General features: G+C 33.9%; 1 protein-coding gene across 3 annotated transcripts in view; it reads right to left on the bottom strand.

Moving 5' to 3' along the window:
- Positions 1 to 25,998, bottom strand: part of LOC142237098 (uncharacterized) — a 202,949-nt gene that overhangs the window by 140,864 nt on the left and 36,087 nt on the right. For all 3 annotated transcript variants that reach the window (XM_075308443.1, XM_075308444.1, XM_075308445.1), the window contains exon 2: positions 12,645 to 15,147. In XM_075308443.1, the coding sequence (XP_075164558.1) occupies positions 12,645 to 14,015 (1,371 nt within the window). In that variant the 5' untranslated portion in view covers positions 14,016 to 15,147. The remainder of the gene's footprint in view (positions 1 to 12,644; positions 15,148 to 25,998) is intronic.

Raw genomic sequence — 25,998 nt, 5'->3', positions numbered from 1 at the left:
CAAATTTACATTTCTATTGCAGATTTTGTCAAAATTTCTATAGGAAATTTAGTAAAAAAATTATTTCTGTAGGATTTTTTTTTTCAAAATTTCATTTTTATAGGAAATTTTGTTAAAATTTCATTTTTATGGGAAATTTTGTCAAAATTTCATTTTTATGGGAAATTTTGTCAAAATTTCATTTCTATAGGAAATTTTGTCAGAATTTTATTTCTATAGGAAATTTAGTCAGAATTTCAATTCTTTAGGAAATATTGCAAACATTTTATTTTTTAGCACATTTTTGTAAAAATTTTATTTTTATAGGAAATTTTGTTAAAATTTCATTTCTATAGGAAATTTTGTCAAATTTTATTTAATTCGTTTCGAATTAAAATTTGAAAAATTCAATTTCAATATGAATTTTCATTTCTATAGAAAATTTGGTCAAAATTTAATTTCTATAGGAAATTTTTGTAACAATTATATTTCTATAAGGAATTTTATCAAAACTTCATTCCTATAGAAAATTTTGTAAAAATTTCATTTCTTTAGAAAATTTTGTAAAAATTTCATGTTTTAGCAAATTTTGTCAACATTTTATTTTTTAGGAAATTTTGTCAAAATTCCATTTCTATAGGAAATTTTGTTAAAATTGCATTTCTATGAGAAAGTTTGTCAAAATTTCATTTCTATTGAATTTTTTTTTTTCAAAGTTGCAATTTAATAACAAATTTTGTCAAAATTACTATAGAAAATTTATCAAAATTTCATTTCTATAGAAAATTTATCAAAATTTCTATAGGAAAGTTTGTCAAAAAATTTCCGAAGCTAATTATATTTGGTAAAAAGACGTGCAAAACTATACCCACTTCCCATGAATATAGAAATTCACTATAGTAGTGAACTCCATGTTTGATAATTTATTTCCCATTAATTTATTATCATCTAAAAGCAGAAATAAATTAGCAAACGAATTTAATTTAATTTGCTTATTTCAAAAGTCTATTCATACAACACCGACATTGCATGCCTGTGTGATATTAAGAATTTCCTTCATTCTTCAAATTGTCTTTTTATCTTGACATATTTGGGAGACTTGAAAGCTGATGGGTTGTTTCTTTCCGCCATTCAGTTCATGCATTTGTTGATCTCAGTCAAAGAATGGTTGCATATTAGCTATGTTCTTTGGTTTGTAACGTACACTGGAAAATATCATTTTTAATTAATCACAATATTAATTGCCCAAATGAAATTTCTTCAATCACAGATTGATTGAAATTGTATCAAATACCGAGACGTCAATTAAAAATGAATTCTATGTAACAAAAAATTTAATCTGATTCAGTTAATGTATATGATTTATTTTTATTTTAATTATTCAGTTACTGCATCAATTATTTTTTTTAATTGATCGCATGTTTTTAATTCAATTAAAATTTTAATTGAATAGTAATTGGTTATATATGAAGCAAATATCGAAGCATGCCCATTATGCTAGCAATGTTTGTCAGCAAATCCTTTCGTCCATTGATCTGTCAGTCTTATATTTTCCCTCCCGAAAAATGTCCCCAAGATGTAGCGTACTTTAAATTCGGCTACCCCTAAATTGTATCCCTCTATGCTTGATTTCTTTGAGCTTTTCATTTCTTTTCTATTAATTTTATGTGTTCACACATTTTTCTTGGTTTCTGCGTCAAATGCAAATGTATTCAATTTTCCTCTTCCATTCCAGATTTTCACAAACGCACACTCATTGTATGGATGTCCATGTGAATATAGGTAAGAAAACCCGCTTGCTATGTATTCTATTCGGAGCGGGCGGGAGGGAAAACAAAGCAACGCAACGCAAGAATGAAATAAAAATGAAACGGATATACAAATGTGTTCTGATATGAGACAATATGAGTGTGTCGTAATCATTCATTTTCTACGTAAAAATTAGATTACAATTTTCTACTGACAATAGACATGGCACTCAAGTATTAACTGTCATTTCAATTTCTCCTGGAGAATATGTGCCAGTAACATGTGCCCTTAAATATAGGCTATACACATTGTAAACAGCAGCCAAAAGGTATGTCATCTATTGTGATAATAAATGGAGGCATATGATTTCTAATAAAATTTAATGGGTATTTGAATGTGCAAGTAAAATATATATGCGTTGGAGCAAAATATCATTTGATTTGATTGATTTTTTCCCAAGACTATTTCTATTAAAATTAAATTCTATAGAAAATCCATTCTTGGGGAAAATTATAATGCCTTTTTTTGGAATGTTTTCAGTATTGAATCTAATTACTTATGAATTGTGATTTTGTCACAAACTTCATATAACAATCGAAATAAAATTCTATCAAAACTTACAAAATGAAATAAGAAATTTTGATTGGATAAAAAATTCGCATAGTTTTAGGCGCCTCTTAAAATAGAATTGTAGATATTTTTCTATAATTAAATAGAATTAAATAGAATTATAGATATTGTCATTCTGTTTGTAACACATCGAAATATTGCTCTAAGACCCCATAAAGTATATATATTCTGCGTCGTGGTGAAATTCTGAGTCGATCTGAGCATGTCCGTCCGTCCGTCTGTTGAAATCACGCTAACTTCCGAACGAAACAAGCTATCGACTTGAAACTTGGCACAAGTAGTTGTTATTGATGTAGGTTGGATTGTATTGCCCCCATATAAACGGACCCCCAAATTTGGCTTACAGACCCTCTAAGAGAAGCAAATTTCATCCGATCCAGCTGAAATTTGGTACATGGTGTTAGTATATGGTCTCTAACAACTATGCAAAAATTGGTCCAAATCGGTCCATAATTATATATAGACCCCATATAAACCGATCCCCCGATTTGGCTTTCGGAGCCTCTAAGAGAAGCAAATTTCATCCGATCCGGCTGAAATTTGGTACATGGTGTTAGTATATGGTCTCTAACAACTATGCAAAAATTGGTCCACATCGGTCAATAATTATATATAGCCCCCATATAAACCGATCCCCCGATTTGGCTTGCGGAGCCTCTAAGAGAAGCAAATTTCATCCGATCCGGCTGAAATTTGGTACATGGTGTTACACGCAAAGAAAAAAACGTTTGGAAAACGTGTACCGAAAACGTTTTTCTTTTGTTAGAGTTTTTTGCATTGCTTCGAAAATTTTAAACTTTTATCACCAAAAAAATTCGTTTGTTACAAAATTTTTATTTTTTCAATAAAAAAAGTTATTTTTGAAATAACAACACAGTCCATTTCGTTTATATCAAACACTGTTCTTTTCTGACTTTAGGTCTTTAATAAGACACATTTTACAGTTCAAAATTTAATATAGTACAATGTAATGTTGAAAATTTTTTCGGAATCTTCCGAATATATCTGGAATATATGTAAAAAACAAAAGCAAAAAAAAAACTTTGGCCGAAGCAGGGATCGAACCCACGACCCTTGGCATGAGAGTCGGACGTAGCTACCACTGCTCCACGGTGCCAAACTAAATGTTTGTTTCTGTTAAATAAACTTTGTTTATTCGGTTCGTGGGCGCCGCAAGCTATGCTATATAAATATAACTTATATGGATATTTATCTATTGATGACCATAACAGGTACATAGCTCAGTGGTTAGTGTGTTGGCTTACAATGTGCATGGTCCGCGGTTCGATTCTCCGTCCAGGCGAAAGGTAAAAAAAATTTAAAAATTTATAAAATCGTATAATTTCTTCTACATTGTTGGTATTACAGGAAAAGGTGTTAAGAACTAAAAATCCTCGTGGATGTGAGAAAGATGTGAGGGACAATGCAATTAGCAAGAAAATAATGTTTTTTTTTGAGCTAGTCTTTATGAAATTGTTTTTACATCCTGGAAAAGAATAAACGTTTATCACAAAAAGTATATACTTTTCTTCCAAATACACTTCCTTACAGCGAAAAGCAAATGAGAAACGAACTTTGTTTGTCTAAAATTTCGTTTGGGAGGAAAGAATTATTTTTTTGCGTGTAGTATATGGTATCTAATGACCATGCAAAAAAGTGTCTACATCGATGCATAATTATACAAAGCCCCCATATAAACCGATCCCCAGATTTGACCTCCAGAACCCCTTGGAAGAGCAAAATTCTTCCCATTCGGTTGAAATTTGGTACGTGATGTTAGTATATGGTATCCAACAACCATGCATGAATTGGTTGCTATCAGTCCATAATTATATATAGCTCCCATATAAACCGATCCCCAGATTTGACCTCCGGTGCCTTTTGGAGAAGCAAAATTCATCCGATCTGGTTGAAATTTGGTACGTGGTGGTAGTATATGATATTTAACAACCATGCCAAAAGTGCTCCATATCAGTCCCGATCCCGAGATTTGGGTTTGCTCAAATATCAATTTTGTTGAAATCTTTTTCATAAGAATTTTTGTCATAACTTTTTTACTATAAGAAATTTTGTGAAAATTTATTTTCTACAGGAACTATTTTGAATATTTCATATCCATTTCATTTCTATAGGAAATTTCGACCAAATATAATTTCTATACACATTTTTATCAAAATGTCATTACTGTAGGAAATTTTGTCAAAATTTAATTTCAGTTGGAAATTTCCTCAAAATTTCACTTCTATAGGAAATTTTGTCATTGCTATACGAAATTTTGTAAAATTTTCATTTCTAAAGTAAATTTAAGGCAATATTTTATTTCTATAGGAAATATTGTGAAAATTTTGTTTCTATAGGAAATTATGATAATTTCATATCCATAGGAATTTAAAAAATACTTTCTATAAGAAATTTTGTCAAAATTTCATTTTTATAAGAAATTTTGTCAAAATTTTCTTTTTAAGGAAGTTGTGAAAATGTCATATCAAAAGGAAATTTTAGAAATTTTCGTTTCTATAAGAAATTTTGTGAAAATTTCTTTTCCAAAGGAAATTTTTCCAAAACTTCATTTATATATTTTTTTGTAGTAAATTTGTTAATGTTTTTTATGTAAATTTTATTTCATTTCAAATTTTTATAGAAAATTTTTGTTAAAATTTCGTTTCAATAGATTTTATTGCAATATTTCTGTTCTATATGAAATTTTATCAAAAGGAGTTTTTTTCAATATTTATTTTCTATAGGAAATTTTAATAAGATTTCATTCCCATAGGAATTTTTCATAAAACTTTTTTCTTTAGGAAATTTTGTCAAAATTAAAAAAAAAATGTCTTTTTCTATAAGATTTTTTTTCAAAAGTTGACAAAATTTCTTATATATCGGAAATTTTCTTTTTTGAAGTAAATTTTGTCAATTTTTTGTATTGAAATTTTCATTTCAAATGTTTATAGAAAATGGTTGCCAAATTTCGTTTCTATAGATTTTATTGCAATATTTTTTTTCTATAGGAAATTATATCACAATTTCTTTTCCAAAAAAATTTTTCTTTTTTTTAAATTTTATTTCTATAAGATATTTTGTCAAAACTTCATTTATATATAAATGATTTAATGTTATGCAAAACTTAATTTCAATAAGGTTTCTTTTTCAATTTCTTTTATTAAAAATAGGAATCTAGATACCTTTTTTACGAATTTTTGTTTTGTATTTGCCAAATTTGCCAAAATCACTTCCATAGAATTTTATTTTCCAAATTTCATTTCCATAGGAAATTTTGTCAAAATTCAATTTCTGAAGGAAATGTTTCAAAATTTCATTATTATAGGGAATTTTGTCGAAATTTAATCTTAATAGGAAATGTTGTCAAAAGTTTTTTTTGGGAAATTTTATCAAAATTTCATTTCGATAGGAAATTTCCACAAAATGTAATTTCTATAGAAATTTTTATCAAAATTTAATTTCTAAAAAAAATCATTTCTATAGCATTTATTAGAAATAGGAAATTTTGTTGCAATTTATTCTGCAAGAATTTTTTTCAATATATAATATAATATATTTTCTATAATTTTTTTCAAAAACTTCTCTTCTATACGAAAAGTTGTTAAGATTTCTTCCTATAGTAAATTTTGATATGATTTTGTCAAGACTTCATTTCTATACCAAATTTTTGTTAGAATTTTATTTTTATAGGAAATGTTTTCTAAATATCTTTTCTAGGAAATTTTATCTAAATATCTTTTCCATAGGAAATTTCGTCAAAATTCCATTTCGATGGGAATATTTATTATCTATAAGAACATTTTTTAAAATTTTCTTTCCATAGGAAGTTTTTCAAATTTCATTTCTATAAGAAATTTGTTAAAAATTTCACTTCTGTATGAAAGTTTGTCAAATTTTCAAGGGAATTGTGTCAAAATTTCATTTACAGGAAATTTTGTCAAATTGCAATTTCTCTATAGGAAATTTTTGTGAACAAATTTCATCCATAAGAAATTTAGTGAAAATGGGAAAGGGAATTTTTTCAAAACTTCATTTCTGTAGGAATCTATACTAAAATTAATTTCTATAACGAGTTTGTTTTTTATTAAGAATAGGAAATAGGTAAAATTTTATTTTTTTCCTAAAATTTTTTTTAGGAAAATTTGCCAAAAATTAAATTCCATATTTTTTTTTTCAAAAATTCATATCCATAGAAAATTTTGTCAAAATTTCATTTTCATAGGATTTGTTTTTTTTTTCAAAATGTCATTTTCGTAGGAAATGTAAATTTTTGTTGGAAGTTTTGTTAAATTTTTTATTTTTGTAGGAAATTTTGTAAAATTTCCAATGGGATGAAATTTTCTCAACATTTCTATAGAAAATTTTATCAAAATTTCATATATAAAAGAAATTTTGTCAATATTTAATTTCCATATGAATCTTTTTATTAAAATTTATTTTCTATAGGATCTTGTTTTTCAAAATTGCTCCTCTGTCTGCCTTTTCAAAAGTTCTTTTCTATAGGACGTTTTTTTCAAAAATTTCTTTAGGAAATTTTGTCAAAATTTCAAAAAAATATCTTGCTACAGGGTTTTTTCCAAAAGATTGTTAAAATATATTTTCTATGGGAAATTTTCTTTTCTGAAGTAAATTTCATTTCATTTCAATTTTTTATAGAAAATTTTTGTTAAAATTTCGTTTCAATAGATTTTATTGCAATATTTCTGTTCTATATGAAATTTTATCAAAAGGAGTTTTTTTCAAAATTTATTTTCTATAGGAAATTTTAATAAGATTTCATTCTCATAGGAATTTTTCATAAAACTTTTTTCTTTAGGAAATTTTGTCAAAATTTAAAAAAAATGTATTTTTCTATAAGATTTTTTTTTTCAAAAGTTGACGAAATTTCTTATCTATGGGAAATTTTCTTTTTTGTAGTAGGTTAGGTTAGGTTAAAGTGGCAGCCCGATTAAATTTCAGGCTCACTTAGACTATTCAGTCCATTGTGATACCACATTTAACTAAAAGTACCTATTACATATGGGCACTTCTAATCTTAACCACTGAACCTTCTCCATTATTTACTTTTGTGGAACCAACCAGATTGCTCCAAAAACATTAACAAACTGCTTAAGTTAACGTTTTCCAGGTCAGCCAGTAATCTAAAGCTATATGCTCCTAAAATTCGCTTACGCCTTACACAAAAAGCAGGACACTCACACAAGAGGTGTTTAATTGATTCCTTTTCCTCCACGTCATGACAGCTTATACAATAGTCATTATACTTCGCACCTATAGTTTTTGCAAATTCGCCTATCAGGCAGCGACCCGTTATAGCAGATATTAGGAGTGCTATCTGACGCCTTGAGAACACTAGCATATCTAGTGTGCGGTTTAAGTTTAAATGGGGCCATATTTGCTTGGTGTCGTTACAACCCTTGCAATTTTCCCATCGAATATTGGCCATCATAACAGCCTTCTCACGCAGTAAGAGCTTGCAGGTGGCCAGAGGCATAGCAACAGATTCTAGTTCCCCTGGAATATGTAAGGTAGTTCCTAGCCTTGCTAACACATCTGCTTCACAGTTCCCCGGTATGTTCCTATGACCAGGCACCCATATTAGGTGAATATTGTACTGCTCAGCCATCTCGTTGAGAGATTTGCGGCAGTCTATGGCCGTTTTTGAGTTAAGGAACACAGAGTCCAAGGATTTTATTGCAGGTTGACTGTCTGAGTATATATTAATGCCAATATTTGTTGGAACATTACTTCTCAGCCAATTCACCACCTCTCTTATTGCCAATATTTCAGCCTGAAAAACACTACAGTGATTAGGTAATCTTTTCGCTATTCGAATTTCCAGATCTTTAGAATACACTCCGAACCCCACTTGTCCATTCAATTTGGAGCCATCAGTATAGAAATCTATATATCTTTTATTCCCCGGGGTCCGTGTACACCACGCCTCCCTGTTGGGAATTAGAGTTTCAAACTTTTTGTCGAAAAGTGGTTTTGCCAGGGTGTAATCCACTACGTTAGGCACATCTGGCATTACTTTGAGGACCGAACTATGACCGTACATTTTTTCCGACCACAGCGATAGCTCGCGCAACCGCACAGCCGTTGTTGCAGCTGACTGTTTGGCCAAAATGTCTAAAGGCAATAGATGTAGCATGACATTAAGGGAGTCTGTTCCTGTCTTACTAAATGCGCCTGAGATACATAAGCTCGCCATACGCTGAACTTTATCTAAACAAGTCGGTTTCTGAAGTGCCGGCCACCAGACTACAACACCATATAGCATTATAGGTCTAACCACTGCCGTGTATAGCCAATGCACAATTTTTGGTCTTAGCCCCACTTTTTCCCTATTGCCTTTTTGCACGAGTACAAAGCTACCGTGGCTTTTCTCGCCCTCTCTTCAATATTAAGCCTAACATTCAGCTTCCTGTCCAAAATAACGCCAAGGTATTTTGCACACTCACCAAAGGGAATTTCAGTACCCCCTAAGGAAATGGGCCTAACCGTGGGAGTTTTGCGATCTTTGCAGTACATGACTATTTCTGTCTTTGCTGGATTTACACCAAGACCATTATCTTTCGCCCATTTCTCAGTCATCCGGAGAGCACTCTGTATAATATCTCTGATTGTGGATGGGAATTTTCTGACTGCTAGCGCCACATCATCTGCGTATGCCACCACTTTTATCCTTTCTTTTTCTAGAGAAACCAGAAGGTTGTTTATAGCAACATTCCAAAGAAGAGGTGATAGAACTCCTCCTTGGGGAGTGCCCCTGTTCACATACCTTTGTATGTTTGCTTGCCCTAGTGTAGTTTGTAGTAAATGTTGTCAATATTTTGTATTGGAATTTTTATTTCAAATGTTTATAGAAATTTTTTGCCAAATTTCGTTTCTATAGATTTTATTGCAATATTTTTTTCTATAGGAAATTATATCACAATTTCTTTTCTATAGATTTTTTTTTTTAATTTTATTTCTATAAGATATTTTGTCAAAATATATTGTGTCAAATATCAAATCTATAGGAAGTTTTATCAAAACTTCATTTCTATAGAAAATGTTGTTAAAATTTGTCTTTTTATAGAAAATTTTGTCAAAGTTTTTGTTTCTGTACAAAATTTTGTCATTGTTCCCATTGGTTTCAATTCACGTTTGTCGTTTCCTCAAATTGAATCATAACCTCATTATAACAAAAACCCCAAAATACAATTTCTATATTCTAACCAATATTTGGTCAACTTAACTATTAACCAACCAATCAATTAATTTGTTTAACCCAAAATAGTTATTTCATATACTTATGAACGCCTTAGGGTATGCAGCATTTTTAACAATACCACATATACTCATGGCAAACAACACACAAAACATTTTGGGTTTATAGGTCATTATAAACACAAACACATTGCACATGAAATCATGCGCACACACACACACATGTGTATGCATGCATACACATGTGTGTTTGTGTTTAAATAGAAATCTGTGGAGCAATAATTTGTGATTGTGTGTCCTGTGTCAATCTTCTGCAGAAAATATTATGTAGACACCGAAATTTGTATTATAAACGATGGCTAAATTTCAGCTGTAGACATCATTGAGGCATTTGTGGTATCAAAATATTTGAAAAATGGTTCGTATTGGATTTTTTTCTTAAAAACATTTTTTTGATTTAAGCCGATAGCTTCCTATAAAACTGTAAGGCTAAAGATTGTTCAAAAAAAGGGATACGTCCTTCAAGTCTCTATTTTAAAGACTATTTATACCCTTCACCACTACTGTGGTACAGGGTATAATAAGTTTGTGCATTTGTATGTAACGCCAAGAAGGAGTAATCATAGACCAACCTTTTAGTATACGGATCGGCTTAGAATTAAATTCTGAGTCGATTTAGCGATGTCCGTCTGTCTGTCTGTCTGTCTGTTGATGTATTTTTGTGTGCAAAGTACAGCTCGCAGTTTTAGTCCGATTGTCCTAAAATTTAGTATAGGATCCTGTTTCGGCTCAAAGACGATCCCTATTGATTCTGGAAAAAATCGGTTCAGATTTAGATATAGCTGCCATATATATTTTTCGCCGATCTGGTCATAATTGGCGTGTATATCAACCGATCTTCCTCAAATTCCGTACATCCGAATATTTTATGGGTCTCGAAAAACTTGCAAAATACCAGCCAAATCGGTTCAGATTTAGATATAGCTCTCATATATAGCTTTCGCCCGATTTACACTCATTTGCCCAAAGAGGCCAATTTTTAACTCCGATTTGGTTGAAATTTTGCACAGGGAGTAGAATTAGCATTGTAACTATGCGTGCCAAATTTGGTTGACATCGGTTCAGATTTGGATATATCTCCCATATATAGCTTTCGCCCGATTTACACTCATATGACCACAGAGGCCAATTTTTAACTCCGATTTAGTTGAAATTTTGCACAGGGAGTAGAATTAGCATTGAAACTATGCGTGCCAAATTTGGTTGAAATCGGTTCAGATTTGGATATATCCCCCATATATAGCTTTCGCCCGATTTACACTCATATGACCACAGAGGCAAATTTTTAACTCCGATTTAGTTGAAATTTTGCACAGAGAGTATAATTAGCATTGTTGCTATGCGTGCCAAATTTGGTTGAAATCGGTTCAGATTTAGATATAGCTCCCATATATATGTTTTTCTGATTTCGACAAAAATGGTCAAAATACCAACAATTTCCTTGTAAAATCGCCACTGCTTAGTCGCAAAGTTGTAAAAATGACTCTAATTTTCCTAAACTTCTAATACATATATATCGAGCGATAAATCATAAATAAACTTTTGCAAAGTTTCCTTAAAATTGCTTCAGATTTAAATGTTTCCCATATTTTTTTACTAACATTGTGTTCCACCCTAGTGCATTAGCCGACTTAAATTTTGAGTCTATAGATTTTGTAGAAGTCTATCAAATTCTTCCAGATCGAGTGATATTTAAATGTATGTATTTGGGACAAACCTTTATATATAGCCCCAATCACATTTGACGGATGTGATATGGTATCGAAATTTTAGATCTACAAAGTGGTGCAGGGTATAATATAGTCGGCCCCGCCCGACTTTTTTTTTACTACATTGTGTTCCACCCTAGTGCATTAGCCGACTTAAATTTTGAGTCTATAGATTTTGTAGAAGTCTATCAAATTCTTCCAGATCGAGTGATATTTAAATTTATGTATTTGGGACAAACCTTTATATATAGCCCCCAACACATTTGACGGATGTGATATGGTATCGAAAATTTAGATCTACAAAGTGGTGCAGGGTATAATATAGTCGGCCCCGCCCGACTTTAGACTTTCCTTACTGGTTTTTTCTAGAAAATTATACTTGAAGTCGAGTTTGAATATGGAATTTTCAAATTGCAGTTAACATGTGTACGAAGTCTTCCAAGTCCTTCATAAATAAGATTTGTTTTCCAGTATCAAATGTGACAAACCACAAAAACCTTGAAACTGCGTCAGTTTTTTCTTTAGATGAAGCTGCCACAGAAATTTCCTTTGGTGAGAGTGCAAAATACTTGACAGTGATATTGGCCATGCACTTGTAGACCACAGTGTCCTTGTTCTCGTTCAAAAAGACAGTAGACAGAAGCGGGCACTAAGAGGAGAAATCGTTGTTAGATCTACAATGAAGTTTGCCTTTGAAGTCCGGTGACAAGCAATCCAGAAATTTAGTTCCCCTGAGCCATTTTTTCTACACCGATGGTTCCAATTGGAATATTTGAGATGGATTAGGATCTATAATCATAGCTGTGGTCTTAACAAGTAAACAGTCATAGACAGCTGAAAATCGCTCAACGAGATGGCTGATCCAAGCAATATTAACCTAAAATTCTACACCAATTCTTCCCAAAAGGGATGGATGAAATGAATTAGGACCGATGATGGATGAGCTATATTGAAATTCTTAGACTCGACCCTTAACGAGATGCCAGAAATTATTGAACTCGACATAGGAATTTCAACGAAATGCCTGATCTTGTCAATTGACAAATATTCGAATACAACTAGAATCTATTGGAATTCCCAAAAGGCTCGTAGGACTTACAGGTTTCAAAGCAACATAATTACGATTCGGTTTTAGATTCTGATACAATTGAATCGCTGATTATCATTCCATGGTATTACCAGTAGATGGTTCATTCGTTTTATTTCTATAGAAACAATTTCTCTTCTTTCCCGATTCAAGGTCTCTTCATATCCCAGATTTGGTTATGTTTGGAAATTTTTAGGATTTTCAAATTCAATTACCTGTAAATGATCCAGTAGCGCCTCTAAACCTCTATCCGATATTGAGGAACATCGTAACGACAGCGAGTGTATATGCTTCGAGGCCAGTGTAAATGAATGGACCACATCGTAGGCATCATCATCATTTGCACCCACCAAAGCCAAGGCATGAAAACCCCTTCGTATCAATGAATTAAAAAGTTTCACACGATCTGTGGCATTGATTTGCCTTAACTCTCGACATTGTAGTGTAGGCAAAAGACCTGACCAAAAGCGGGGACTACGATAGAGAACATCTCGCCATTTCATACAGACTTGGGCCAACACTCTTCGCTCGTAGGAGGTAAAGTACAAAAAGAATTTATTCAAAAATCTCTCATCCATCATTAGCGTATCGATGGTGGTCACTGGGGGTGGTAATTTGGGTAGAATCAATGCTGACTGGGTAACAGCTTGGGCTAATTGGGTGGCGGCCTGTGAAGCTCCCGCATATGGATGATGCATATGGGGATTGGGTAACTGTTTGCGCATCTGTAAGGGTGTAACATTTTGCGATTTTTGAGCTGCCGCCATGCCCATGGTGGTAAATTGTGGAGATCCTGGGATGGTGATATTCATTTGCTTGGCTATTGAATTCACCGTTGGTGTGGGTGGGGCTCCCATTGGAATGTTTGGTACCGTGGGTGGTGTGGTGTTCATCAGATTCGAATTGATTAGCGTGGAATTCGCTATCTGTGAACTTAAATACTGTTGATGTTGTTGCGATTTCTGTTGCTGCAACATCTGGTAAGTGCTCACTGTCGTTGTGTGATGTTGCACTAGCGTTTGCGAAGAGTGGAGTTGTTGCTGTGCGGTTTGTGTTGTATGCTGCTGCTGCTGCTGCGTTTGCGTCGCTCCACCCGTATTTAAAGTACCCGCTCTAGTTGGCTTTTCAGGTGTACTAAGAGCCGTTGTACTATTATTGGTGGCCGCTACTGTTACAATATTGGAATTATTTTGTGTGGGATTGGAATTTGCATTTGAGTTGGCATTCGAATTGGAATTGCCACCGCATAGAGCATTTGTCACTCGTTCCATTACCGAAGTTTTACCCGATCCCGAGGACGCGGAAGAAGAGGACGATGACGTCGACGAGGATACAGACGAAGAGCTGGACGAGGATGTAGAATTTGCCGTATTCGAGTTACTAGGGGAAGAGGAAGTGCTGTTAGAGCCTCCGCTTGCTGGATTTTGATTTGAGCTGGCGGCAGGGGTGGTGCTGTTATTCGTACCACTATTGCTGTTATTACTGCTGCCGTGGTGGTGTTTCGAACGCAAGCCGAGGCCATTGATACGCTTTGATAGTTCAGCGGAGGCACGTTCGACCACGCCTTGCGCCGATATAGAGGACATGGTATGCTGAAATAAATTCACTTTGTAGCTGTTTTTGTTGCTTACGCAGCACACCCACCTCTTGGAATAAGGATGAACAAATCGTAAATGAAGAATTCCCCGAAGAAAATAGAACTAACACGTCTTTGTGTTAAGACCTCCCTTGCCTGGTTGCACTCATAAGAAATTGTATTTTGAATTCAATCCAGGTTATTAGTAAAAAGGTGCGATTTTCGGTTTACCACATGTGGCCCCAACACTTTTGTAGGGATGTGGTGAGTTTCAAGTTTATGATGTGTTTATCCACGTTGAGATAATCTTATGGTGACGATGGCACAATTTTTATTGGTTTGGCTTTCTCGGTCTTTTTCACTCTCTATATTTGGAAAAATGAACGAATATCATGATATCTCTTTTTACTGCTCTCTCTTGTTTCGAGTCAGATTTTATTTGCTATTGGTTTTATGAATTTCTCTTACAATTTCTCCATGTGATTCTCTTTCTTTTTTATCTTAGAGTATTATTATCTTTGTATATAGTGATATGGGTGGATGAGTGGAATTTTTGTTTTTGTATTACTATAAATGTGACAGTATAGTTAATGTTTTTTTTTTACTCTCCTTCCAATGTCTTGAGAATTTTCCTTAAAATTTCTTAAAAAATGTGTTTTGAATATGTTTAAGTTTGACAATTTTTTTTTTTGTACAAAAGAAGGTGTTTCTTTGGTAACAATCACAGATTATTTTCTCTTTACCTCTCTTTTACGCTTTCCCTCTCACTATTTGACTTTCTATTTCAATTTGGTCAAATATTGTATTCTCTATGAACATATGACGATTCCGCTATGATCTCCGCTTTTCTACATCCCGAGTTTTTAGCTCAGTTTATTGTTTTCCTATACTCCAATCATAAGCCAATTTTTAATGCTTCTGCTTTTTCCTTTTTTCTCTCTCTTATCTTAATGGGCTTTTAGTTCCAAATGGCTAAACTTTTTATAGCTTCCAGGTAAAAAAGTTTGCTGTTGTTATTGTTATTTTTGCTCTTAATCCGATAATTTTAATGACTATTTCCAGTGTGTAAGCATTCAAGTTTATATCATACCACTCGAAGAGAGACTAATGTCATATACCAATATTTATAAGTTTGACGAAAACTGTAACGAGAATTAACAAAAAGAAATAATCAATGTTATAAACTTATTTTAATAATTGTTACCATTAAAGCTATGCTCAGGCAATATCAGGCCATTGTAGGGAAAATATTTTGGGGGTGATTTTTGTTGTGATGGGGAAATTTTTAAAATTTCTAAAATAATAAAAACTTTTGATTATTTGATTCTAAAATGATCAGCAGTTTAGCACACGACATGGATTCATTCCAAAGAACACATCCTGAGATAGTTTAGTAAGGCCACCCCATGCAATCTAATTTTAGGATGCGCAGATTACAAAATATTAAGGACCAATTTCTTTGAAATACTGAATTTTTAATTAAAATAAATTTTATAATCTTTGCTTCAAATTTTTTTTATTAAATTTAGGACACAAATTTTGGAAATTTGCGTCCCTCCGTTAAAGTTGTATGTCTTTGAACTAAGGCAAATTTTCATTAAAGTAAAGAGACACATTTTTGATTTAGAAAAATCGTCTTTAAATTAGCTAAAATATAGAATCTTTAGATTTAATTTTACTTCACGACAATGCACCTGCACACAAAGCAAAACCGGTTGAGGATGCAATGAAAACACTTGGCTGGGAATAGCTACCCCACCCGCCGTATTCACCAGACTTGGCTCCTTCCGACTACCATTTGTTAACATCAGCATTGGCTGAGCAGCACTTTGATTCCTACGATGTGGTCGAAAATTGGGTTGGTTTGCTTTAAAAGACAAACATTTTTATTGACGTGATATTCACAAATTTATTTATTTATTTATTTATTCAACAACGTAATATAAAAAGCCGAAACAGGCAAAATAAAACTATATTACATCTCATAATACTGAATAAAGGAAAAAAAACTTATGCATACGGCTAGAGAAAAATATAAAATTATTCACTCTACTTAGAATATACTACTGAATTTTGCAAAGCTTAAGGCACATGAAGATAAAACTTTAATGTAATAAAAATAGAATTCACAAATTGAGATCTAAAAATATATATATATATATATATATATATATATATATATATATATATATATATATATATATATATATATATATATATATATATATATATATATAGAAATAAAAATAAAGTAAGTAAATATAAGTGACTAAGGCCCCAAGCCATTTTAATATAGTTAAGCTAAAAAAACAACAAAAATTGCAATAGACAAGTTATAAGTGATATATTAAAGAAAACATTATCGGTTACTGTAATAGAAATTCAATACATCTGACATTAAAAACATTATTAGTAAAAGAAAAATTTCTAAGGTACAACGGAAGATGATTCCAAAGTCTAGAAACTCTTACAACAAATGACCTTTCATAATGCATGGATGAAATACGTGGAATGAGAAGTTGTGGATTCCTCGACGATCTACAGAAATTGAACATGGAGCGGAGAAGAGGAGAACCATGTGATGTCATAACTCTATAAAAACATTGAAGCAACCGGAGATCAACATAGCGCTCAAATGGAAGACCAAGAAAGCTACTAACATAAACTGATACATGATCATATTTCCTGAGACCATGAACATATCGAACTATTGAGTTAACTGCATTTTCTATCCTTGAAAGCTGGTGCAGATATAATCTCAATGCAGTAATTAACATGGGGCATAAGAAGAGCCATTGCAACTCTCTGGCGAATATATCAAGGCAAATACGCATCTACGCAATATAGTCTACGCAATTTAAACATAACCCTGGAGAGGATCCCACCTATGTGAGTGCCAAACTCCAACCTGTGGTCAATGACAACACCCAAGCACCTCATCTCATTAACAAAATTGACAGGAGTTGTACCAATACATATCCTAATATTGCCTCGTCCATGATCATTAAATAGAATGGCATTAGACTTACAAACATTAATGTTAAGTCCATTTCTACTCAGCCAGGCCGCAAGATCCCCCAGAGTCAAGTTAACACTAGCCTCTAGCCGTGACATATCGCTACTCCTAAAAAATACATGAATGTAATCAGCATAAGCAAAAAAGTTGCATTCAGATGATACAATCGAATCAGTTACATCGTTCATATACATAATAAATAATAACGGTCCTAGGACAGACCCTTGCGGAACCCCCCCATAAACATGTCGGACCGACGACTCCCTGGACCCAATCGCAACAAACTGTGATCGACCATGTAAATAAGATGATATTAATTTAACCGCAGTCAGAGAAAACCTAAACTTGTTGCACAATTTATCAACCAGAGTCGCATGGCGAATGATATCAAATGCTCTTGATAAATCAATACCAACAAGAACACCGACATCAGAGCTATTAAACGTTTCCCTAATTAGATCTGTGAGATGCAACAGATGAGTAGTAGTGCTAAAGCCGCGTCTAAAACCATATTGAAAGGATCCAAGAAGGCGACTGGCATCAACGTATTCCAAAATTTGTTCATTGATAATATGTTCCACTATCTTCGACATAGCCGGTAAAATGCTAATAGGTCTGAGGTTTGATAATTCAAACGAATCACCCTTTTTAGGTACTGGAACAACACGGGCCGTTTTCCACATCTGTGGGTAATATGAGGAGGTAAAAATACAATTAATAAAGTGAAGTAAATGTCGAGAAATGTAGGGAAAAATAAGACGAAGAAATCTTATTGGAATGCAATCCACACCAACCGCTCCGGATCTGACCTTAGCCAACGCTTTCAGTAAATCAACCTCAAATATGCAAGAAAATTGAAACATGTCCCTACCTGAATCAAGATCAGTCGTCATTGGAAGGCCAATGTAGGTAGGCTGAGAATCGCAGAAGTAGTCATTAACACTATTAACGTCGATATCAGGTGCAACTACATCATCATTAAGACAGCCAAATGAATGAAGAGTCTTCCAAATCTGTGTACCATCCATCTGACTGAATTTAGCATCGCAGAACTTCCTTCCCTCGTTCCTTATCACAGCTTTGGCACGGTTCCTATACTTTCTATACATGGCCTTGTTCTCCACAGAGGGATTTCGTCGCAATTTTAACAGAATGGGACCAGCTTTCACATATTTATACATCACAGTATCTCGTGTATGTACATTATTGAATTTTACAAGTATTGATTTGCCACCAGGAAGGTAGCAACAGTGCTGTAAGTCAGTAATAGTAATATCAAGTTTACATGCGCTGACCATTAATAATAACATTTGCCCGGTTAAGACGTCTTTGCTGTACTTCGTTTTGCTTGAATTTTCTTCATCAACTTCTTCTCAATGTCAGATATACTTTTTTCACAACCTGTTACGCTCTGTTTTAATTCAATGATAGAATGATTGCATTTAGCAACATCAACTTGCAAATCCTTAATCTGAGTTGATATTTCGTTTTTATACAGATCTGATAACACCTGTACTTTAGTTTCAAACATTGTCAGACAATGCTGAACTCTCTCCTCCATTTCTATTTTAAAAGATTGAATTTCATTGAAGCAGTTTGATACTTGTTGTTGCATTTCAAGTTTCAACGAACGAGCCACTTCATCTATACGCTCCATAGGTTAGGTTAGGTTAAAGTGGCAGCCCGATTAAATTTCAGGCTCACTTAGACTATTCAGTCCATTGTGATACCACATTTAACTAAAAGTACCTATTACATATGGGCACTTCTAGTCTTAACCACTAACCTTCTCTATTATTTACTTTTGTGGAACCAACCAGATTGCTCCAAAAACATTAACAAACTGCTTAAGTTAACGTTTTCCAGGTCAGCCAGTAATCTAAAGCTATATGCTCCTAAAATTCGCTTACGCCTTACACAAAAAGCAGGACACTCACACAAGAGGTGTTTAATTGATTCCTTTTCCTCCACGTCATGACAGCTTATACAATAGTCATTATACTTCGCACCTATAGTTTTTGCAAATTCGCCTATCAGGCAGCGACCCGTTATAGCAGATATTAGGAGTGCTATCTGACGCCTTGAGAACACTAGCATATCTAGTGTGCGGTTTAAGTTTAAATGGGGCCATATTTGCTTGGTGTCGTTACAACCCTTGCAATTTTCCCATCGAATATTGGCCATCATAACAGCCTTCTCACGCAGTAAGAGCTTGCAGGTGGCCAGAGGCATACCAACAGATTCTAGTTCCCCTGGAATATGTAAGGTAGTTCCTAGCCTTGCTAACACATCTGCTTCACAGTTCCCCGGTATGTTCCTATGACCAGGCACCCATATTAGGTGAATATTGTACTGCTCAGCCATCTCGTTGAGAGATTTGCGGCAGTCTATGGCCGTTTTTGAGTTAAGGAACACAGAGTCCAAGGATTTTATTGCAGGTTGACTGTCTGAGTATATATTAATGCCAATATTTGTTGGAACATTACTTCTCAGCCAATTCAACACCTCTCTTATTGCCAATATTTCAGCCTGAAAAACACTACAGTGATTAGGTAATCTTTTCGCTATTCGAATTTCCAGATCTTTAGAATATACTCCGAACCCCACTTGTCCATTCAATTTGGAGCCATCAGTATAGAAATCTATATATTTTTTATTCCCCGGGGTCTGTGTACACCACGCCTCACTGTTGGGAATTAGAGCTTCAAACTTTTTGTCGAAAAGTGGTTTTGCCAGGGTGTAATCCACTACGTTAGGCACATCTGGCATTACTTTGAGGACCGAACTATGACCGTACATTTTTTCCGACCACAGCGATAGCTCGCGCAACCGCACAGCCGTTGTTGCAGCTGACTGTTTGGCCAAAATGTCTAAAGGCAATAGATGTAGCATGACATTAAGGGAGTCTCCATGACTTTTCCATCATTTTTGCTGTATTGGGCATGCCTAACATCAACAGCATTGCCAGCACAAATAATACCGCCAACATTAACAACATTACCCTCAGGAACACCACAATCACCATGATCAACAACACCATTAGATCCACCACCAACACATTTAGCACAAGTATATCGGAGCATTTTGTTGGATCGAGCCTCATTTTCAGTAATATTTACGCAATTACTTCGTTTTAGCAATAGTTTCATTGCAAACAGGGCATACACATTGAGGCATGACGGAGAACTATGTATGTGTGTGTGTGTGTGTATTAACCCAAAAATAAATAGTAAGTCAGAAATTTCATGCACAGCATAGAATTTTAGGCAAAACTCCAAAAAGCAGCAGTGACACCAATCAAAAATGATAAACAATAGGCAGCAAACAATTCAGGATGCAGTATATAGCAGAATCACTACTAAAAAGCTCTTTTTTACCAGTTTAAAATAATTTTCCCGGCGGAGCAAAAGTTTTAGCGACTATACATAGCTAGAGTTGCCAATTGTCCAAGCCAGAAAGGTGGTCAAAATGTGTAGAAAACAATGGCCAATATTTTGAATAAAATGTTTTTACTTTCCCAATTAATAATTAGTGTTTTATTTTCATTTCATACCGGTATATCTATATCCTAATTTTAATTTTATTGATTTTAGATTTAAAGCCAGATTAGTCGCTAAAAATGTCTTTATTTTAAAGAAACCGGAATCGATACCAAAAATTCTTAAGGAAATTTTTGGATCCAAGTAACCGTTTTTTTTTTTGAGTGCATAGATAGGTCCCCATGAACCACATTTGGACAATCTCTTAAAACCCTATTTCATTTTGAGCATCTATTATTGTAAATAGACTATTCTTATAATTGTATTTCAGTAAATATGTACAAATAAAATGTCAATGTATAGAAATTGATACAAAAAAATAATAAAAATTACGTTAAATTGTGGACTTATCACAATATCAGTAGCAACTTGCATCAATTTCCCATACGATGGTTACTGTGGTTCCTGGTTGCGTATCATAGTTACAAATTGCATGGCCCATGTGGCGTATTATCGACTTTTTTGACAATTTGAAGGGCCGGTATTGAATATGAACCAAGTTTTTCAGCATTCACTCAATTTAAACCATGGAGGAAACACAAATTAAATGGGACAAATTATATCCTGCCCTGTTCTCTTCTCATGTGGTGACGATGTCCATTGGTCGCCAAGATAATTTGATACAAAGGATATGTGTTTACAAGCCAGCAGCAAAGAACTCTAGCATCTCTAATCGGCCTTAAGCGAAACCGAACATGTTTTAATAATTTATTTCGGCCAACAAAAAAAAAAAAAAAACAAAATATGATCACCCGTCGTTAGAATTAATTATGGGTATAAAGAATCAAAAAATTGTTTTATTGATCAATATGAAGCCGTTGTTGAATATAGGCCGATATTAAATATACACCGAAAAAAATCCGTAGTAAAACTAAGGCTAAATGTAGCTCAACAGGTTGGCTGATAAGTCCCCGGTCTAACAAAGAAAAACACATTTTTTGTCAAAATTCGTTTTTATTATTCAACATAATAAAAACATAATAAAATTTATAACGACCTTCCAATTTTTTGATACCATTTTGGTAGTACTCCTTCGGTTTTGCCTCAAAATAGGTCTCAAGCGATCACCTCTTCATTGCAATCATCCCTGCGAGCATCATTTTGAGATTTGAGAACAAGAAAAAGTCGCTGGGGGCCAGATCTGGAGAATACGGTGGGTGGGGAAGCAATTCGAAGCCCAATTCATGAATGTCATCGTTCTCAATGACTTGCCATCGTTCTCAATGACTTGTGGCACGGTTCGTTTTTCTTCTTCTTCATATGGGGCCGTTTTGCCGCGATTTCGACCTTCAAACGCTCAAATAACGCCATATAATAGTCACTGTTGATGGTTTTTCCCTTCTCAAGATAATCGATAAAAATTATTCCATGCGCATCCCAAAAAACAGAGGCCATTACTTTGCCAGCGGACTTTTGAGTCTTTCCACGCTTCGGAGACGGTTCACCGGTTGCTGTCCACTCAGCCGACTGTCGATTGGACTCAGGAGTGTAGTGATGGAGCCATGTTTCATCCATTGTCACATATCGACGGACAAACTCGGGTATATTACGAATTAACAGCTGCAAACACCGCTCAGAATCATCAACACGTTGTTGTTTTTGTCAAATGTGAGCTCGCGTGGCACCCATTTTGCACAGGTTAGGTTAGGTTAGGTTAAAGTGGCAGCCCGATTAAATTTCAGGCTCACTTAGACTACTCAGTCCATTGTGATACCACATTAACTAAATGTACCTATTACATATGGACATTTCTAGTTTTAACCGCTGAACCTTGTTCCAAAAACATTAGCAGACTGCTTAAGTTAACGTTTTTCAGATCCGCCAGTAATCTGAAGCTATATGCTCCTAAAAGTTGCTTGCGCTTTACACAAAATGCAGGACACTCACACAAGAGGTGTTTAATTGATTCCTTTTCCTCCGCATCATGACAGCTCATACAATAGTCATTATACTTCGCGCCTATAGTTTTTACAAAATCGCCTATCAGGCAGCGACCCGTTATAGCAGATATCAGGAGTTATATCTGACGTCTCGATAACACTAGCATATCTAGTGTGCGGTTTAAGTTTAAATGGGGCCATATTTGCTTGGTGTCGTTACAGCCCTTGCAATTCTCCCATCGACCATTTGCCATCATAACAGCCTTCTCACGCAGCATGAGCTTGCAGGTAGCCAGGGGCATACCAACAGATTCTAGTTCCCCTGGAATATGTAAGGCAGTCCCTAGCCTTGCCAAATCATCCGCTTCGCAGTTCCCACGTATGTTCCTATGGCCAGGCACCCACATTAGGTGAATATTGTACTGCTCAGCCATCTCATTGAGAGATTTGCGGCAGTCGATGGCCGTTTTCGATTTGAGGAACACAGAGTCCAAGGATTTTATTGCAGGTTGACTGTCTGAGTATATATTAATGCCCACATTTTTTGGAACATTACTTCTCAGCCAATTCGCCACCTCTCTTATTGCTAATATTTCAGCCTGAAAAACACTACAGTGATTAGGTAATCTTTTCGCTATTCGAAGATCCAGATCATTAGAATATTTTGCACAGAGCTTCCGCATATCCAAATATTGATGAATGATATGACCAACACGTTCCTTTGATATCTTTAAGGTCTCTGCTATCTCGATCAACTTCATTTCATTCAAAATCATCTTGTGGATTTTTTTGATGTTTTCGTCGGTTACCACCTCTTTCAGACCGGGGACTTATCAGCCAACCTGTTATTTTTATTGCAAAAAATTATTTGTTGGTTATAAAATTTTATTATTATTTTTTTTTTTTTGAAATTTTCCTTTTTAACGTGTGTATAAAGTTCAATGACCGTACACATATGTTAAGTTCAATATGAACTAAAGCAAAAGAAAATTTTTGCACTATTCCCAAAAATACTAAGATTGAACTACTGGATGGTTAAAATGGTCATGATTTGGCACCAATGATTTTTATACCCACCACCATAGAATGGTGATGGGGGTATAATAAGTTTGTCATTCCATTTCCGACTATATAAAGTATATTTATTCTTGATCAGGGAGAAATTCTAAGACGATATAACCATATCCGTCTTTTGTAATCACGCTACAGCATTCAATAATGGCGCTATCGTCCTGCAATTTGGCACAAATCCGTTTTTTTGTTTGCAGGCAGGCCATGTTCGAAGATGAGCTATATCGGTCCAGGTTTTGATATAGCCCCCATATAAATAGGCCTCCCGATTTGGGTCTTGGGCTTCTAAAAACTGTATGTTCTATCCGATTTGCCTGAAACTGTAAATCTAGAGGTATTTATGGGTCACAAATTGGTGGCTCGATTTTATTTCTCGGGCTTCTAAAAACCATAGTTTCTATCCGATTTTCCTGAAATTGGAAATCTAGAGGTTTTTAGGACCATAAGTAGGTGTTCCGAATATATTGTGTATCGGTACATATTTTGATATATCCCCTTATAAGCCCGCCCTTCGATTTGGGGTATGGATTATGTAGGTTTTTCAGAACCACAATTCGGTGTGCTGAATTTGGTGTTTATCGGTTCATGTTTTCCGCATATCACCCATATATTTAGACTGATCTTCCGATTTAACTCCTTGGGCTTATATTAACTGTAGTTTTTATCCGATTTGCCTGAAATTGTATCGGAGTTAGTTTTTACAACTGGTAAGGCCTCCATATAGACCGATTTCACTTCTTGAGCGGTATAGAAGGCTCACTGATCATGAAAATTGCTTGAAACTGAAAGTAAAATTTCTAGATTTTACTCATTTGATAATAGTTGTAAAAATCTAAAGATTTAATTTTTCACATCAAAGCGTTATTTCAACATTTTCTTGCACACTTACTTAAGATGTTTATGATTTCTCTAAAACTCAAACAAAAATGGTTCTTGTAAATGCAGAATCTGATCTACACACAAAAAAAGTTGCACGTAAAATTTAAGAAAATTTTTACAATAATTGATTACACGAATTTTAAAGAATTTTAGTTCATTTTTCGTATCTTCAACGAAAATTAACAATCGTTTAGTTCATGGCCTACAAAATACGATGAAAATGTCCTTAAAATTGTTCTTAACTAGTAGTTAAAAATTCGTTTGTCATACGATAAAACTACTTGTGAAATGTAAAGTACTTTCTAAATAATAAGTGCAATTTACTCTAAATTTTTGTTTTGTATGAGAAAATATTTTTTTTCGAAAAATTAACTTGAAAGCAGATAGCAATTTTTTACTGGCAATTTCTATAATTAATACTAGTTGATAGAAAATTTCTCAATGTAATATTTTTAGTTCACATGTAATTAATTTTATGGACATTTTTGTCAAAAATTTCATGAAGGTTTTGTTAATTATACCCTCCACCATAGGATGGGGGTATATTAACTTTGTCATTCCGTTTGTAACACATCGAAATATTGCTCTAAGACCCCATAAAGTATATATATTCTGGGTCGTGGTGAAATTCTGAGCCCCCATATAGCCCCCATATAAACGGACCCCCAAATTTGGCTTGCGATTGCTCTAAGAGATTGCTCTAAGAGATTGCAAAAACTGGTCCATATCAGTCCACTTTTACGTATATCCCCCATATAAACGGACCCCCAAATTTGGCTTGCGATCGCTCTAAGAGAAGCAAATTTCATCCGATCCGGCCCATGCAAACATTGGTCCACATCGATCCATAATTATATATAGCCCCCATATAAACCGATCCCCCGATTTGGCTTGCGGAGCCTCTAAGAAACGAAAATTTCATCCGATCCGGTTGAAATTTGGTATGTGGTGTTAATATATGGTCTCTAACAACCATGCAAGAATTGGTCCATATCGGTCCATAATTATATATAGCCCCCATATAAATCGATCCCCAGATTTGACCTCCGGAGCCTCTTAGAGGAGCAACATTCATCCGATCCGGTTGAAATTTAGAACGTGGTGTTAGTATATGGTCTCTTACAACCATGCCCACATTGGTCCATATGGGTCTATAGTTATATATAGCCGATCCCCAGTCACACAAAAATTGGTCCATATCGGTTCATAATCATGGTTGCCACTCAAGCCACAAATAATCTACCAACATTTTATTTCTATTGAAAATGTCAAAATTTTAATTCCATAGAGAATGTTGTCAAAATTTTAATTCTATTAAAATTTTTGTCAAAATTTTATTTCTATTGAAAATTTTGTCAAAATGTTATTTCTATAGAAAATTTTGTCAAATTTTATTTCTTTAGAAAATTTTGTCAAATTTTTATTTGTTTAGAAAATTTTGTCAAATTTTTATTTCTATAGAAAATTTTGACAAAATTTTATTTCTTAGAAAATTTTGTCCAAATTTAACTTCTATAGAAAAGGTTGTCAAAATTTTATTTTGTCAAAATTTTATTTCTATATAAACTTTTCTCAGAATTTTATTTCTATAGAAAATTTTGTCAAACT

Source organism: Haematobia irritans, chromosome 4 (assembly GCF_050003625.1).
Source record: "Haematobia irritans isolate KBUSLIRL chromosome 4, ASM5000362v1, whole genome shotgun sequence".
Classification (NCBI taxonomy): domain Eukaryota; kingdom Metazoa; phylum Arthropoda; class Insecta; order Diptera; family Muscidae; genus Haematobia; species Haematobia irritans.
This window is presented reverse-complemented; position numbering and strand designations above follow the sequence as displayed.